This window comes from Anolis sagrei, chromosome 11 (assembly GCF_037176765.1).
Source record: "Anolis sagrei isolate rAnoSag1 chromosome 11, rAnoSag1.mat, whole genome shotgun sequence".
NCBI classification, from domain to species: Eukaryota; Metazoa; Chordata; class Lepidosauria; order Squamata; family Dactyloidae; genus Anolis; species Anolis sagrei.
The window spans coordinates 33,654,216-33,671,216 of record NC_090031.1 but is presented as its reverse complement, the minus strand read 5'-3'; the positions used below and the strand labels follow the sequence as shown (position 1 = coordinate 33,671,216).

The 17,001-nt window shown below is 43.9% G+C and overlaps 1 protein-coding gene across 1 annotated transcript in view; it reads right to left on the bottom strand.

Annotated features, from left to right (window-relative positions):
- Nucleotides 1-17,001, bottom strand: part of NSRP1 (nuclear speckle splicing regulatory protein 1) — a 29,778-nt gene that overhangs the window by 9,102 nt on the left and 3,675 nt on the right. Inside the window, exons 2-3 of the mRNA XM_067472179.1 lie at nt 15,932-16,013; nt 1,046-1,102 (exon numbers count right to left, since the gene is read on the bottom strand). Coding sequence (XP_067328280.1) covers nt 1,046-1,102; nt 15,932-16,013 — 139 coding nt within the window. The remainder of the gene's footprint in view (nt 1-1,045; nt 1,103-15,931; nt 16,014-17,001) is intronic.

Here is a 17,001-nt window from a genome sequence, read left to right as displayed (position 1 = left end):
CATAAAAAGACTGAAAAACAAAGCAGAAGAGACTTAAAAAGCAAAAAAAACCCACATTACAACGAATGCGCAAATCCATATAGATAGATAGATAGATAGATAGATAGATATATTCGAGTTATGCTAATCCCACAAACAAACATTACATTTTTATTTATGTAGATTGTAAAATTATTTAGATTTATTGCTGTTGTATCTTTATAAGCCTGTTCTGTCTTCCAGAGTAAAACAAGCATCACCTGAATTAGAGTATATATCTCTCTCTATATATATACACACACACAAATGCAAACACAAATATACACATACACACACACACACACAACACATATACACAGACTGGGCCACAGCAATGTGTGGCAGGGGACAGCTAGTCTACATAAATTAAAATGTAATGTTCATTTGGGAACTAACATAACTCAAAAACCACTGGACGAATTGACACCAAATTTGAACACAAGACACTTCTCAGGCCAAGAAGAGACTTAAAAACCCAAAAAACAAAAAAACAAAAAATTACAACACATGCGCAAATCCACATATATACACAAACAGACATATATATATACACACACACACACACACACACACACACACACACAAAACACAGACTGGGCCACAGCAACACATGGCAGGGGATGGCTAGTGATAATAATAAAATTGGACTGAGACATCTATAAACATTACACTGACATACTGACATAACAATTCTACAATGCCCTTCTCCCAAAATTAATCTATGCTGTCAAAAACATCAGCACTCAAAAATATTAACACTAATTCCTTTGTCAAAAATTGCTTACTATTTGCCTGTACCTAAACACTTGCAAGATGCCAACATAACAGCAGAAGAATGATTTTTGCCCTCTTGTCATGTGAATGGTAGCTCCTTGTTTTGCAGCTGTTGTTATTCCTTTTTCAAGGCAAATTGTCACATACATCAAAATGCAATAACGATAATGAGCCTATGAATACACTGGCTCTGCTTCCAAGAGATCAGAGTGCAAAGTGCACTCATACACAAACGCATGCAACGACAACTTACTTGTTTCATGGCTTGCTTTTTCAAGGCTTCTCGTTGGAGGCTCTCACCCACTGAAGACTGCCGGGGGGAAAAAAATTAACAAAATGAAATTGCTAATAGAAAATATATTCTTATTTTCCAATAGCACAGGCTAGATTTAAAAAAGGAGGCAATCTTCTGCATGCTTTCCTGAGAGTAAAACACAATAAATACAGCAAGACTTGCTTTTGATTCTGCTGCAGGTCTCGGATAGTTCGGGTTTCAACTGGCAAGGCATTCCATAAATAAGGGGCTACAATCGAGAAGGTTCTCTGCCTAGTAGAGGACAGATGATAAGTCCGGATGTTGGCCTTCATCATGTCTCCTCTCAGCCTTCTCTTTTGCAGGCTACACATACCCAGCTCTTTAAGCCGCTCCTCATAGGGCTTGTTCTCCAGACCCTTGATCATTTTAGTCGCCCTCCTCTGGACACATTCCAGCTTAGAGTCAACATCTCCCTTCAATTGTGGTGCCCAGAATGGGACACCGTATTCCAGATGTGGTCTAACCAATAATAATAATAATAATAATAATAATAATAATAATAAACCTTTATTTATACCCCGCTACCATCTCCCAAAGGACTCGGTGCAGCTTACAAGAGGTCGAGCCCAAATACATCAGTAAAAACAGCAATACAGACAATACATAAACTCATAAAGAAAGTAATAAACAGTAACAATAACACCACGATGCATTAAAAACCTATGGCAGGGCCAAATGTAATAACTATTTTTTTTAAAAATGCTGGGCATGACAAGGTGACATATAACTAGGATGGGTATTTGGAGAGAGATGGAGCGAGAAGACAATCCTAGATAATTAGTAAAGTGCGATTAGGGACATGTTGCTTAGAGTTTCCAACTACGATGGATCTGGACCAAACTTGGCACGAATACTCAAATGCGAACAATGGTGGAGTTTGGGGAAAATAGACCTTGACATTTGGGAGTTATAGTTGCTGGGATGTATAGTTCACCTACAATCAAAGAGCATTCTGAACCCCACCAATGATGGAACTGAACCAAGCTTGGCACACAGAAATCCCTTGACCAACAGAAAATACTGGAAGGGTTTCGTGGGAACTGACCTTGAGTTTTGGAGTTGTAGTTCACCTACGTCCAGAGAGCACTGTAGACTAAAACTATGATGGATCTGGACCAAACTTGGCACGAATACTCAAATGCGAACAAAGGTGGAGTTTGGGGAAAATAGACCTTGACATTTGGGAGTTGTAGTTGCTGGGATGTATAGTTCACCTACAATCAAAGAGCATTCTGAAACCCCACCAATGATGGAATTGAACCAGCCTTGGCACACAGAACTCCCATGACCAACAGAAAATACTGGAAGGATTTGATGGGCATTGACCTTGAGTTCAGAGAGCACTGTGGACTCAAACAATGATGCATCTGGACCAAACTTGGCACGAATACTCAATATGCCCAAATGTGAACACTGGAGGAGTTTGGGGAAAATAGACCTTGACATTTGGGACTTGTATTTGCTGGGATTTATAATTCACCTACAATCAAAGAACTTTCTGAACTCCACCAATGATAGAATTGGGCCGAACTTCCCACACAGAACCCTTGTGACCAACAGAAAATACTGTGTTTTCTGATGGCCTTTGGTGACCCCTCTGACACCCCCTCACGATCCCTCCAGGGGTCCTGACCCCCAGGTTGAGGAACACTGGTCTAGACACTAGACTCCTATTGATGCAGGCCAAAATCTCGTTGGCTTTTTTTGCTGCTGCATGACATTGTTGGCTCATATTTAACTTTTTGTCCACGAGGACTCCAAGAATTTTTTCACACGTACTGCTCTCGAGCCAGGTGACTTTTTCTTTTCTAGATCCCCTTTGCAGAGTAACAGCGACCCATTTGTGGTGCACAGATGACCACTTTAAATAACTCTAAAGCAGTGGTCCTCAACCTTCCTCATGCCACGAGCCCTTGATACAGTTCCTCATGGTGTGGTGACCCCCAACCATAACATTATTTTTGTTGTTACCTCGTAACTGTCGTTTTGCTACAGTTATGAATCGTAATGTAAATATCTGATACGCAGGATGCATTTTCATTCACTGAACCAAATTTGCCACAAATACCCAATATACCCAAATTTGAATACTGGTGGGGTTTGGGGGGGGGTTGGGTTGATTTTGTCATTTGGAAGTTATCGTTGCTGGAATTTATAAGTAAAGATTTTCCCCTGACATTAAGTCCAGTCATGTCCAACTCTGGGGATTGGTGCTCATCTCCATTTCTAAGCCGAAGAGCCGGCATTGTCCATAGACACCTCCAAGGTCATGTGGCCAGCATGACTGCAAGGAGCGCTGTTACCTTCCCGCTGGAGCAGTACCTATTGATCTACTCACATTTGCATGTTTTTGAACTGTTAGGTTGGCAGAAGCTGGGGCTGACAGTGGAAGCTCACGCTGCTCCCCAGATTCGAACCTGCGACCTGTCAGTCAACAAGTTTTAGCAGCTCAACAGTTTAACCCACTGCGCCACTGGGGGCTCCGGGATTTATAGTTCACCAACAATCAAAAAGCAATCAAAGCGCAAAACTCAAACAACGATGGATCTGGACCAAATGATAGAATTGGGCCAAACTTCCTACACAGAACCCCCATGACCAAAAGAAAATACTGTGTTTTCTGATGGTCTTTGGCGACCCCTCTGACACCCCCTCACGACCCCCACAGGGTTGAGAAACACTGCTCTAAAGAATGCAATGAAGGAGCCCCACAAATCTGGTGCAAAACGCATCCGCCTCTTTCCCAGCAAAGCAGAGCTCACTAGATTTCTCCATCACGCTCTGACCCCTTCCTATCTGCAGACATGTCCGTGTTTGCCAAACAGATGTAATTACAAAGAACACTGCTGGATCTGTTTACAGAACATTAGCAATCATATATTCTCCTCCCCGCATCCAAATGACAGGGCAACATGAAAAATATCTTTCTTAACGTTTTGGCAGCCGTCACAGTTTTCCAGTCCTCCCATGACTCATCCTGAGGGCCAATATTTCATCCAAATGAGAAAGAGTGTGTCGCCAGGACTTCATAAGGCTTAAAGAACAAGATGGACAGCTAGCAGCAGGTAATTTTCAGTTTGCACTCCTGTCAAAGAGGCTGAGGAAAGCTGACTCACTGTGAGACACTAAGGATTTAAATTAACCTGCCAAAAGGCGCACCTTTGGCCATCAATCCACTCTTGCCTCGAGTCTCTTGCTGCTGACAATGAACTTGCTGTCAATAGAAGTTGTGAATTGCACTCCATAGTTCTCTATCTTCCCTTCCTGAAGTGGAATGCTTTTATTAACCAACCCGACAGCTGCAAACGCTTTCGGAAGGGAAAAGTCTACACACTTAGATGTTCCATTTCTAATCAATCCATTTTCCTGTGTATGTATACATATGTATTAAAAGTAAAGGTCTTCCCCTGACATTAAGTCCAGTCGTGTCCAACTCTGGGGCTTGGTGCTCATCTCCATTGCTAAGCCAAAGAGCTGGCGTTGTCCATACACACCTCCAAGGTCATGTGGCCAGCATGACTGCATGGAGCGCCATTACTTTCCCTACCAATCTATTCAATTTGTTGGTATACTTGGAAGTCCTATTCAATACCATATAAGAGAGATTGTTTTATTGTGTATGTACTCATATGTTGTGTGTATTTTATTGTGTTGTTATTGTGCTTCTTTTTATTTTATTGTAATATGCTGTTGGGCTTGGCCTCATGTAAGCCGCCCCGAGTCCCCATTGGGGAGATGGTGGCAGGGTATTAATAAAGTTTATTATTATTATATTATTACTGTTTTAAAAAATGACACACACACACACACACCATTTCTTCTCCTATTGACCATCCTGGTCAGTTCATCTAAGGCAGTGGTTCTCAACCTGGGGTCCCCAGATGTTTTTGGCCTCCAACTCCCAGAAATCCGAATAAGCTGGTAAACTGGTTGGGATTTCTGGGAGTTGTAGGACAAAAACATCTGAGGACCCCAGGTTGAGAACCACGGATCTAAGGTAAAGGTAAGGTAAAGGTTTTCCCCTGACATTAAGTCCAGTCGTGTCCAACTCTGGGGCTTGGTGCTCATCTCCATTTCTAAGTCAAAGTGCCAGCGTTGTCCATAGACACCTCCAAGGTCATGTGGCTGGCATGACTGCATGGAGCGCTGTTACCTTCCTGCTGGAGCAGTACCTACCAATCTACTCACATTTGCATGTTTTGGAACTGCTAGGTTGACAGAGACTGGGGCTAATAGTGGGAGCTCACCCTGCTCCCTGGATTTGAACCAGTGACCTTTCGGTCAGCAAGTTCAGCAGCTCAGCGCTTTAACCCACTGCACCACCTATGTGTTCCATCAATATACATAATTGTCCATTTCTAATCAATCCACTTTCCTGTATATGTACATACACATATTGTTGAATTTTGAAATGGTCATATGACTGGTCAAATAAATAAACTATAAACTATACATACACACACATATAGGTAGCTATACTTGGAAGTCCTATTCAATACTATATAAGAGAGGTTGTTTTTAAAAAATGGCACACACACACCATTTCTTCTCCTATTGACCATCCTGGTCAGTTCATCTATGGCAGGGTCCTCAAACCTTTTTAAACAGAGGGTCAGGTCACAGTCCATCAAACTGTTGGAGGGCCGGATTATAATTTGGAAAAACCCCCCAACATGAATGAATTCCTATGCACACTGCATGTATCTTACTTGTAGTGTAAAAACACTTTAAAACAATACAGTAATTAAAATGAAGAACAATTTAAACAAATATAAACTTATTAGTATTTCTTTTGGCTGATGAGATAGGATTATTATTGTTGTTATTGTGTGCTTTCAAGTTGTTTCAGACTTAGGTTGACCCTCAGCGAGGGCCGGGTAAATGACCTTGGAGGGCCATATCCAGCCCCCGGGCCTTAGTTTGAGGACCCCTGATCTAAGGTAAAGGTAAGGTAAAGGTTTTCCCCTGACATTAAGTCCAGTCGTGTCCAACTCTGGGGTGTGGTGCTCATCTCCATTTCTATGCCATAGAGCCGGCGTCATCCTAGGTCATGTGGCCGGCATGACTTCATGGAGCACTGTTACCTTCCCGCTGGAGTGGTACCTATTTATCTACTCACATTTGCATGTTTTCAAACTGCTAGGTTGACAGAAGCTGGGGCTGACAACTGAAACTCACGTCGCTCCCCGGAATTGAACCTGCAACCTTTCGGTCAGCAAGCTCAGCAGCTCAGCGCTTTAACCCACTGCACCACCGGGGGATCTGGTCAGTTCAAGCCAATTCTGTGATTTTGCGCAGCCAGATTTTTGGAGCCATTCTGTCTGAAGGGAGATGACCCACGGTCAATCCAAAAGAGTTGCGATACCAAGGCTTACCAAGCAAGCAGGGCTCCAAAGGCCCCGCTCGAAATATGGAAGAGGGAAGGGCAGGAAGAGAAAAACACCCTCGTCATCCATAAATCTTTCCCCTACATCAAAATATTTAAAACTCACAATAGCTTTCCCCGGGCCCGCCTGTAAACTGTAAGTGGGCTGGTGTCTGCAGATTACACAAACAATAAAAGTAATATAAAGAGGCCCCCCATTTTGGTACAGAACAATTGCTAAAGAGGTCCCACCTGCCATTTATTTGGCCCTTGCGCTAGGAAGTTTAAGCAAAACAATGCCAACGCAAACACCTCTTCCAGTGCTTTACGGGGGACAATTTCCTGTTCTGCTCTGAGGATTGATAGATGGGAACTTCCTGTCCTTTTCTGTTATTTCTACTTATCACCAGGTCATTTATTAAAGAACCTTTCAAAGTCAGCAACCTGCTGCTGAATTCTGATTTGCCCTCGGCTGCAGTTTTCTTTGGAGGCACAAAGCTTAGAGGTTGAATATTTTCGGGAAGAGAAAACACGAGGAAATTTGCTGATCCCAAAAGCAGGACAAGACCTGAAGGGTTTGCTTCGTCCACTACTCGATCCCTCCAAAATGGTACTACTTCTCCGTACTTTGTGTTTTTGAACGAAGCCTTCTTCCATGTCTCTATGCTCTGATTTCAAATGGGAGGACCACAGGGAGACCCTCTGGCCCTTTTGGAAAGGGCCAAAATGAATCCCCATCTGGCAGATAAAAAAAGGAATATTCTAAATGTGTTTGGATCAGGACAGATATGGTGGCTAGCCAGCCGTTCTAAGAAATGTTATTTAATTGTGTTTCGTATCCCATCTATTTTAAGCAAACACTAGAGGTTACAATAAAGAAAACCAAAACAACCCAATTCTAACAATAATAACAGTATTTAAGCAATGCCGTCTGAAATGTACTTTTTTTTCAAAAGAGGGAACCTGGCTTGAAATGAGCAAGACATACGAAGTTGCGGCTTTGTTTAACCTTCTCAGATTTCACAGGCAAGTTTGCTGCTCTTACATAACAGAGGGACCCAAAACAAAAGAGGCATGACCTGAAGGAGTAAAGGACACCCATTATGTGGCCCATTACCATATAAAAATGGGTGCGAGTGCAGGTTAATTTTTGCCACAAAAGGTAGTAAAGGTAAGGCAACTGAGGGCCCTTCCACACAGCTCTATATCCCAGAATACAAAGGCAGAAAATCCCAGAATATCTGTTTTGAACTGGATTATCTGAGTCCACACTCAGATAATGTGGGATTTTCTACCTTGATATTCTGGGATATAGAGCTGTGTGGAAGGGCCCTGAACTCACTTTCCTCGTTCTTTGGTTTCTTGTCATACTTCTCCACCTTCTAATCATAATCTGTGGCTGTCCATTCCACTGCCAAACAGTTCTTAAATAAACCTTTCCCAATGTTTAGGCGGATCTTCTTTCTTGTTATGTTGTCATAATCTTGGTTAAACATAAAAAAACCAAGATTATGGCAACAAGAATGACTGACAACTGGGAAATAGAGGGAGAAAATATGGAGGCCGTGACAGACTTTGTATTTCTAGGTGCAAAGATGAGTGCAGACTGCGGCCAGGAAATCAGGAGACACTTCCTTCTTGGGAGGAGAGCAAGGACCAATCTCGATAAAATAGTGAAGAGTAGAGACATCAAACTGGCAACAAACTGGCAACGAAGATCTGCATAGTAAAAGCAATGGTTTTCCCTGTAGTTACCTACGGATGTGAGAGCTGGACCTTCAGGAAGGCTGAGCGAAGGAAGAGAGATGCTTTTGAGCTGTGGTGTTGGAGGAAAGTTCTGAGAGTGCCTTGGACCGCCAGAAGATCCAACCAGTCCATCCTTCAAGGAAATAAAGCCCGACTGCTCATTGGAGGGAAGGATAGTAGAGGCAAAGATGAAGTCCCTTGGCCCCATCATGAGGAGACAGCAAAGCCTGGAGAAGACAATGATGCTGGGGAAAGTGGAAGACAAAAGGAAGAGGGGCCGACCAAGGGCAAGATGGATGGATGGCATCCTTGAAGTGACTGGATTGACCTTGAAGGAGCTGGGGGTAGTGACGGCCGACAGGGAGCTCTGGCGTGGGCTGGTCCATGAGGTCACAAAGAGTCGGAAACGACTGAATGAATGAACAACAACAAGGCGGATCTTTTTTATTTCGGAGGGGGGGAGGATTTGATTCCATTGGTTGATGTTGTGGTCCCTACCTAGCATCCCTTCAGGCATTTAAAGGCAGCCACGGTGTCCCTTCCTAGTCTTCTCTTCTCCAAACTAAACACCTCCAGTTTCCCCACAAGGCTTCATTTCCAGACCTTTGACCATCTTGGTCATCCTTCTCTGAATACCTTCCAGTTTCTTAACATTCTCCTTGAAGACTTCACAACCTCTCAAGATGCCTGCCATAGATGCAAGCGAAACGTCAGGAGAGAATGCTTCTGGAACATGGCCAGACAGTCTGGAAAACACACAACAACCCAGTGATTCCGGCAATGAAAGGCTTCAACAACTTGTTCAAAATTGAACCAAGTATTATTCCAGGTGGCGCAATGGATTAAACCTTTGTACTGGAAGGACTGCTGACCAAAAAGTCTGCAGTTTGAATCCAGGGGGCAGGGTGAGCTCCTGTCTATCAGCTCTAGCTTCCCATGTGGGGACATGAGAGAAGCCTCCCACAGGATGGTAAAACTTCCCTGGGCAACGTCCTTGCAGGCGGCCAATTCTCTCACACCAGAAGCGACTTGCAGTTTCTCAAGTTGCTCCTGACATGAAAAAAAAATCCAGGTGAGCTTTGAGCAAAGTAGAATAGCACATCACTATAACTTCCCTTGGAGCCCTTGGTGGGGGAGTGGGTTAAACCGCTGAGCTGCTAAAGCTTGCAGGTTGGAATTCGGGGAGCAGAGTGAGCTCCCACTGTTAGCCCCAGGTTGTCCTACCTAGCAGTTCAAAAACATGCAAATGTGAGTAGATTAATAGGTACCACTCTGGTGCTCCATGCATCATGCCGACCACATAACCTTGGAGGTTTTGTTTTTTTTGTCGTGTCAGGAGCGACCTGAGAAACTGCAAGTCACATCTGGTGTGAGAGAATTGGCCGTCTGCAAGGACGTTGCCCAGGGGACACCCGGATGATTTGATGTTTTTATCATCCTTGTGGGAGGCTTCTCTCATGTCCCCGCATGAGGAGCTGGAGCTGATAAAGGGAGCTCATTCACCTCTCCCCGGATTCAAACCTGTGACCTGTTGGTCTTCAGTCCTGCCGGCACAGGAGTTTAACCCACTGCGCCACCGGGGGCTCCACCTTGGAGGTACCTATGGACAATGCCAGCTCTTCGGCTGAGAAATGGAGATGAGCACCAACCCCCAAAGTGGGACACAACTGGACTTAATGTCAGGGGAAAACCTTTACCCTTAACCTACAACTTCCCTTGAACTGGGGAAACTGTAGTGGGAACTGTAACTGTCCCCAGTCCTTACCAGCAAAGGAAGCAAAAAGAGAGATAGAAATTGCAGTCCAATCCTATCTGGAAAGCCAACAACTTCTCAACTCCAACGATCAACCTGAATACCCCCATATTATTTCAAATTCTTTTCTACAACAGATGCAACCAAAGTGCATCGATGCGTGAACTCGCTGCCTTCTCCCCAAATTCATCCCAATGCCCAAGCTTTGTTACAGAACCGAGAGCGACAAGAACAACCGCTCCTCAGCACAAGCAGGATGAAAGGACAATCTTAATGAAAAGGTGCCTAGTTAACATTATTATTATTTTTTTTAAAAAAGGAACAAAAGTTTTCTATCTCATGTACAATCGCCACAGCCAAATCAGGTGTGCAGGTTCACCGGCGCGGGCTTTATTAGAGTTCGGTTATAAATACACCATCTTCAGACACGCACCGAAGAGTTTCTGCTGATAAGGGAGCAGCCAGGAAATGAAACCCCTCCCAAAGGCAGCTCCTTATCTCGAAAAAGGCCTAAAATTATTACTGAACTAATAAAGTAATGTTGCTCTTAAAAAAAAATATTTTTTTTTTTTGGTTGATGATAGAAGTACTGTACTTGCGAGAATTATTGCTACTTTGTGGGCTGTGAAAACAAGATGGGAAGTTCTGTTGGAAGGTCCCTCTCTCACCCTCAGCCTCCTGCATTATATGCTTTTTTCATACACAAGAGCCGGTTCAAACCATCACTGTCAAGTTCTGCTTTTGTTCAATACCAAAGGTTAACCACCAACCTTGTGAAAATCAGTAACAGTGCAACCAATTTCTCTGTTAACTGCGTGTAGGATTACAAATGAGTAAGTCATTACCTATTGTAATGACTTACTAGGATAGCAGCCAGAAATTTTAAAAGTGAGAGAAGAATCTAAGGGCATTTTGGGAGGGTTGTATACGTCGATGCATTATATGTTTTCATACACAAGAGCCGGTTCGAACCATCACTGTCAAGTTCTGCTTTCGTTCAATACCAAAGGTTAACCACCAACCTTGTGAAAATCAGTAACAGTGCAACCAATTTCTCTGTTGACCTGCATGCAGGATTACAAATTAGTAAGTCATTACCTATTGTAATGACTTATTAGGATAACAGCCAGAAATTTTAAAAGTGAGAGAAGTATTTAGGGGCATTTTGGAAGGGTTGTATACGTCGATGCAAAACAGCAACACACTCGGCACCATGCCTGGCTCCAAATCCCAACAGAATCAAAAGAAATTGCACTAACTCACTGCTAAGTTATGATTCTGTGAATTTATTTTAGTCAGGATTCCCTGTCCAGGAGTCACACTCAACTCCTGGAACAGGAGCTGTCTTCACAGACCTGTCAGCGGCTTATGATACTGTAAACCACCGCCTCCTCCTGAGAAAAATGTATAATATCACAAAGGACTACCACCTCACTCGCCTCATAGGAAACCTGCTACAAAACAGGAGCTTTTTTGTTGAGTTCCAGGGCCAGAGAAGCAGATGGCGGAAACAGAAGAATGGTCTGCCTCAGGGGAACGTGCTTACTCCAGCCATGTTCAACATTTACACAAATGACCAGCCACTGCCAGAAGGGACAGAGAGCTTCATCTATGCTGATGATCGTGCCATCACCACCCAAGCAGGGAGCTTTGAGATGGTTGAACAGAAGCTCTCCGGAGCTCTAGGTGCCCTTACCGCCTACTACAGGGAAAACCAGCTGATCCCTAATCCATCTAAAACACAGACATGTGCTTTTCACCTTGAGAACAGACAAGCATCCCGAGCTCTGAAGATCACCTGGGAAGGAATCCCACGGGAGCATTGCAGCACACCCAAAGACCTGGAAGTCACTCTGGACCATGCTCTGACCTACAAGAAGCACTGCTTGAATATAAAGCAAAAAGTGGGTGCTAGAAACAATATCATACGAAAGCTGACTAGAACAACCTGGAGATCAAAACCAGACACAGTGAAGACATCTGTCCTTGCACTATGCTACTCTGCTGCTGAGTATGCATGCCCAGTGTGGAACACATCTCACCATGCTACAACAGTGGATGTGGCTCTTAATGAGACATGCCGCATTATCACGGGGTGTCTGCGCTCTACACCACTGGAGAAACTACACTGTCTAGCCGGTATTGCATCACCTGACATCCGCCGGGAAGTAGCAACCAATGGTGAAAGGACCTAGGCAGTGACATCTCCAGCTCATCCTTTGTTTGGGTATCAGCCAGCATGTCAACGACTTAAATCAAGAAATAGTTTTCAAAGATCTGCAGAGACACTCGCTGGAACACCCCAGCAAGCGCGAGTCCAAAAGTGGCAGGCTGAAATCCAGAACCTCAATCAATGGCTGATACCAAATGAGAGACTCCCCCCTGGGCACACAGAAGACGGGGCGACTTGGAAGGTGCTGAACAGACTGTGCTCTGGCACCACGAGAAGCAGAGCCAACCTTAGGAAATGGGGCTACAAAGTGGAATCCATGACATGCGAGTGTGGAGAAGAGCAAACCACTGACCACTTGCTGCTATGCAACCTGAGCCCTGCCACATGCACAACGGAGGACCTTCTTATAGCAACACTTTATAGCAACTCCAAGTGGCCAGCTACTGGGCAAAGGACATCTAATCAACTACCAAGCTTGCAAACTTTGTGTTTTGTTTGTTTGTTTGTGAAAAAATGCAATACAACTGTTTGGTTTGCTCCTGACATGATAAATAAATATAATATAAAAATGGGTGCGAGTGCAGGTGAATTTTTGCAACAAAAGATGAGTAAAGGTAAGGCAACTGAGGGCCCTTCCACACAGCCCTATACCCCAGAATACGAAGGCAGAAAATCCCAGAATATCTGTTTTGAACTGGATTATCTGAAGAGCAAACCACAGACCACCTGCTGCAATGCAACCTGAGCCCTGCCACATGCACAATGGAGGACCTCCATGCGGCAACACCAGAGGCACTCCAAGTGGCCAGATACTGGTCAAAGGACATTTAATCCACTACCAAGCTTGCAAACTTTGTGTTTTGTCTGTTTGTTTGTTTGGTTTAAAATGTAATACAAATGTCTGGTTCCTCCTGACACGATAAATAAAATAAACTCCTCGAACAATTCTATCAGTGCTGCCTCCGAAAAATCCTGCAAATCTCTTGGGAAGACATGCGGACAAATGTCAGCATGCTGGAAGAAGCAAAGACCACCAGCATTGAAGCGATGCTCCTACGCCATCAACTCCACTGGACTGAAGGCCACGTTGTCCGAATTCCCGACCACCGCCTCTCAAAGCAGTTACTCTACTCCCAACTCAAGAACAGGAAACGTAATGTTGGTGGACGGGAAAAGAGATTGAAAGATGGGCTTAAAGCGAACCTCAAAAACTGTGGAATAGACAACGAGAACTGGGAAGCCCTGGCCCTTGAGTGCTCTAACTGGAGGTCAGCTGTGACCAGCAGTGCTGCGGAATTCAAAGAGGCACAAATGGAGTATGAAAGGGAGAAACGTGCCAAGAGGAAGGCGCATGACCAGGACTGCCTTCCACTTGGAAACCGATGTCCTCACTGCAGGAGAACATGCGGATCAAGAATAGGGCTCCACAGCTACCGACGGACTAACCACCAAGACACATCACTTGGAGGACCATCATCCTCGGGCTTTGAGGGATCGCCTAAGTCAAACTCTAAACTTTTATAACTTAAGACTACTGCCTAGCGGTCTTTTCTTTCCATCTCAGCGAAAGGAGGAATGAATGTATCCATTATTAAACAAGGATATGGACGTACAGAGATAATACACTGGCCAGGGTGGTCCATGCCTTAGTCAACTCCAGATTGGATTACTGTAATGCACTCTACATGGGGTTGCCCTTGAAAATGGCCCAGAAATTTTAAGTGGTACAACGGGCGGTAGCCAGGTTACTAACCGGTGCTTCTTGCAGGGAGCGGTCAACCCTCCTGTTTAAGGAGCTCCACTGGCTGCCGTTCCATTTTCCAGTCCCAATTCAAGGTGCACGTTCTTACCTACAAAGCCCTGAACGGTTTGGGACCCGCCTACCTGCATGACCACATTTCTGTGTATGAACCCACACGATATCTTCGATCATCTGGAGAGGCCCTGCTCTCGCTCCCACCTCCTTCACAGAGTGATTGGTGGGGACAAGGGAGAGGGCCTTCTTGGTGGTGGCCCCCCGACTCTGGAACTCACTTCCCAGGGACATTAGACATGCCCCAACATTGCAGTCTTTAGGAGGAGCCTGAAAACGTGGTTGTTTCAGTGTGCCTTCCCAGAATAAGGAGAACTCTCAGCAATATGTCCTCACAATGCACTTTAATACTGACTTAGGATGGACTGTGCTCCCTCAGTTCTCTCCGAAAAATCCTATCCTAGTTATATTTTACTTTGTTCACGTCAGCATATTTTCAATTTTTATCAATTACATTTGGCCCGGCCATTTTTAAAAAAATTTATGTCACTATTGATTGTTTTTTGTTTATGTGATTTATATGATTTTTATTTGATTGTTTATTGATGTTGTGTTTACTGATGTTTCGTTTGATGTACTTTGGGCTTGGCCTCATGTAAGCTGCACCGAGTCCCTTGGGGAGATAGTAGCGGGGTACAAATAAAGGGTTTTTATTATTATTATTATCTTCAAAGAGTGCAAATACCTCCAGAAAAAGAGCTCAATGGTCACACTGATCACTTAGTCATGCTTGGAAATGACAAGGACTGAATCTGAGACTGTATTGTCGAAGGCTTTCATGGCTGGAATCACTAGGTTCTTGTGGGTTTTTTTCGGGCTATAGGGCCATGTTCTAGAGGCATTTCTCCTGACGTTTCGCCTGCATCTATGGCAAGCATCCTCAGAGGTAGTGAGGTCTGTTGGAATTAGGACAATGGGTTTATATATCTGTGGAATCACCAGGGTGGGGCAAAGAGCTCTTCTCTGCTGGAGTTAGGTGTGAATGTTTCAACTGACCACCTTTATTAGCATTTGAAGGCCTGGCTGAGCCTGGGAAAACCTTTTGTTGAGAGGTGTTAAGATGTGCCTGGTTGTTTCCTCTCTGCTGTTTTGCTGTTGTAATTTTTGAGTTTTTTTCAATACTGGTAGCCAGATTTTGTTCATTTTCATGGTCTCTTCCTTTCTGTTGAAATTGTCCACATGCTTCTTGTGGATTTCAATGGCTTCTCTGTGTCGTCTGACATGGTGGTTGTTGGTGTGGTCCAGCATTTCTGTGTTCTCAAATAATCTGCTGTGTCCAGGCTGGTTCATCAGGTGCTCTGCTATGGCTGACTTCTCTGGTTGAAGTAGTCTTTCATGTTCCTTGATTCGTGTTTGGGATCCTCTCACCTCTGCAGGAGTCTACCGTATTCCATGCAGCTGTGGACAAGTCTACATAGGGACCACCAAACGCAGCAGCAGCACCCAAACACAAATCAAGGAACATGAAAGGCACTGCAGACTACTGCCTCTAGAACATGGCCCTATAACCCGAAAAAACCCACAAGAACCTAGAATCTGAGACTCTTTGTATACAAAGTCTCTGTGTGTGTGTGTGTCTGAAAATCTATCCATAAATATTAATATCACTCTGAAATGTTTTCTCACTTATGAGACACTGTATATGGAAAATTCCATGGCATACAGTGCCCCCTACTGGAGAGAAAGGAAACAAGGAGAAAAAAGAAAGTAAATATAATAAACTTTCTGCCCCGCTTTGCATCCTACCCTGTTGAATTTATGCAGTTTGACGCCACTTTTAATTGCTGTGGTTCAATGCTATAGACTCATAGGGGTTGTGGTTTGGTGAAGCACCGCGGCATTTGGCAGAGAAGGAGAAAGACCTTCGAAAACCCCCGTGTTTCTATAGAACTGAGTCACAGCAGTTAAACTTGTACGAAACTGCATTAATTCCACAGTTGTAGATACACTCCGAATCTCCCAAGGAAACTGACCTCTTCATCAGAGTCATCCATAAATACCGCATGTTTGACGAGGGTTTTCTGTTGTGCTTTCTTCGGGAATATAAGTCCATACCTGCGGAAAGACATTTTTTTAAATATAGGTTCAATAGTTTTAGCAACTCTTTCAGCTTAAAGATGTTTAAACTATTTTGACTCATCTTATATAAATAAAAATGTAATGTTCGTTTGTGGGATTAAGAGAACACAAAAACCACTGGGGGAATTGAAACCAAATTTGGACACAAGACACCTAACAACCCAATGTATATCCTTCACTCAAAAAAATGATTTTGTCATTTGGGAGTTGTAGTTGCTGGGATTTATAGTTCACCTACAATCAAAGAGCATTCTGAACCCCACCAACAATGGAATTGGGCCACTGAACCCCCATGTGGGCCATTGAACCAAACCTGGCACACCGTTCTCCCATGACAGAAAATACTGGAAGGGTTTGATGGGCAGTGTCCTTTGGTTTTGGAGTTGTAGTTCACCTACATCCAGAGATGCATTCAAACAATGATGGATCTGGACCAAACTCTACACAAATAATCAATATGCCCAAATGTGAACACTGGTGGAGTTTGGGAAAAATAGAATCCTGACATTTGGGAGTTGTAGTTGCTGGGATTTATAGTTCACCTACAATCACAGAGCATTCTGAACCCCACTAATGATGGAATTGAACCAAACCTTGCACACAGTTCTCCCATGACCAACAGAAAATACTGGAAGGGTTTGGTGGGCAGTGTCCTTTGGTTTTGGAGTTGTAGTTCACCTACATCCAGAGATCACTGTGCACTCAAACAATGATGGATCTGGACCAAACTCTACACGAATACTCGATATGCCGAAATGTGAACACTGGCGGGGTTTGGGGAAAATAGAATCTTGACATTTGGGAGTTGTAGTTGCTGGGATTTATAGTTCACCTACAATCACAGAGCATTCTGAACCCCATCAATGATAGAATTGGGCCACAGAACCCCCATGTGGGCCACAGCAACACGTGGCAGGGGATGGCTAGTTTCAAATATACGCAGTGTCCAAAAATTGCCTATAAA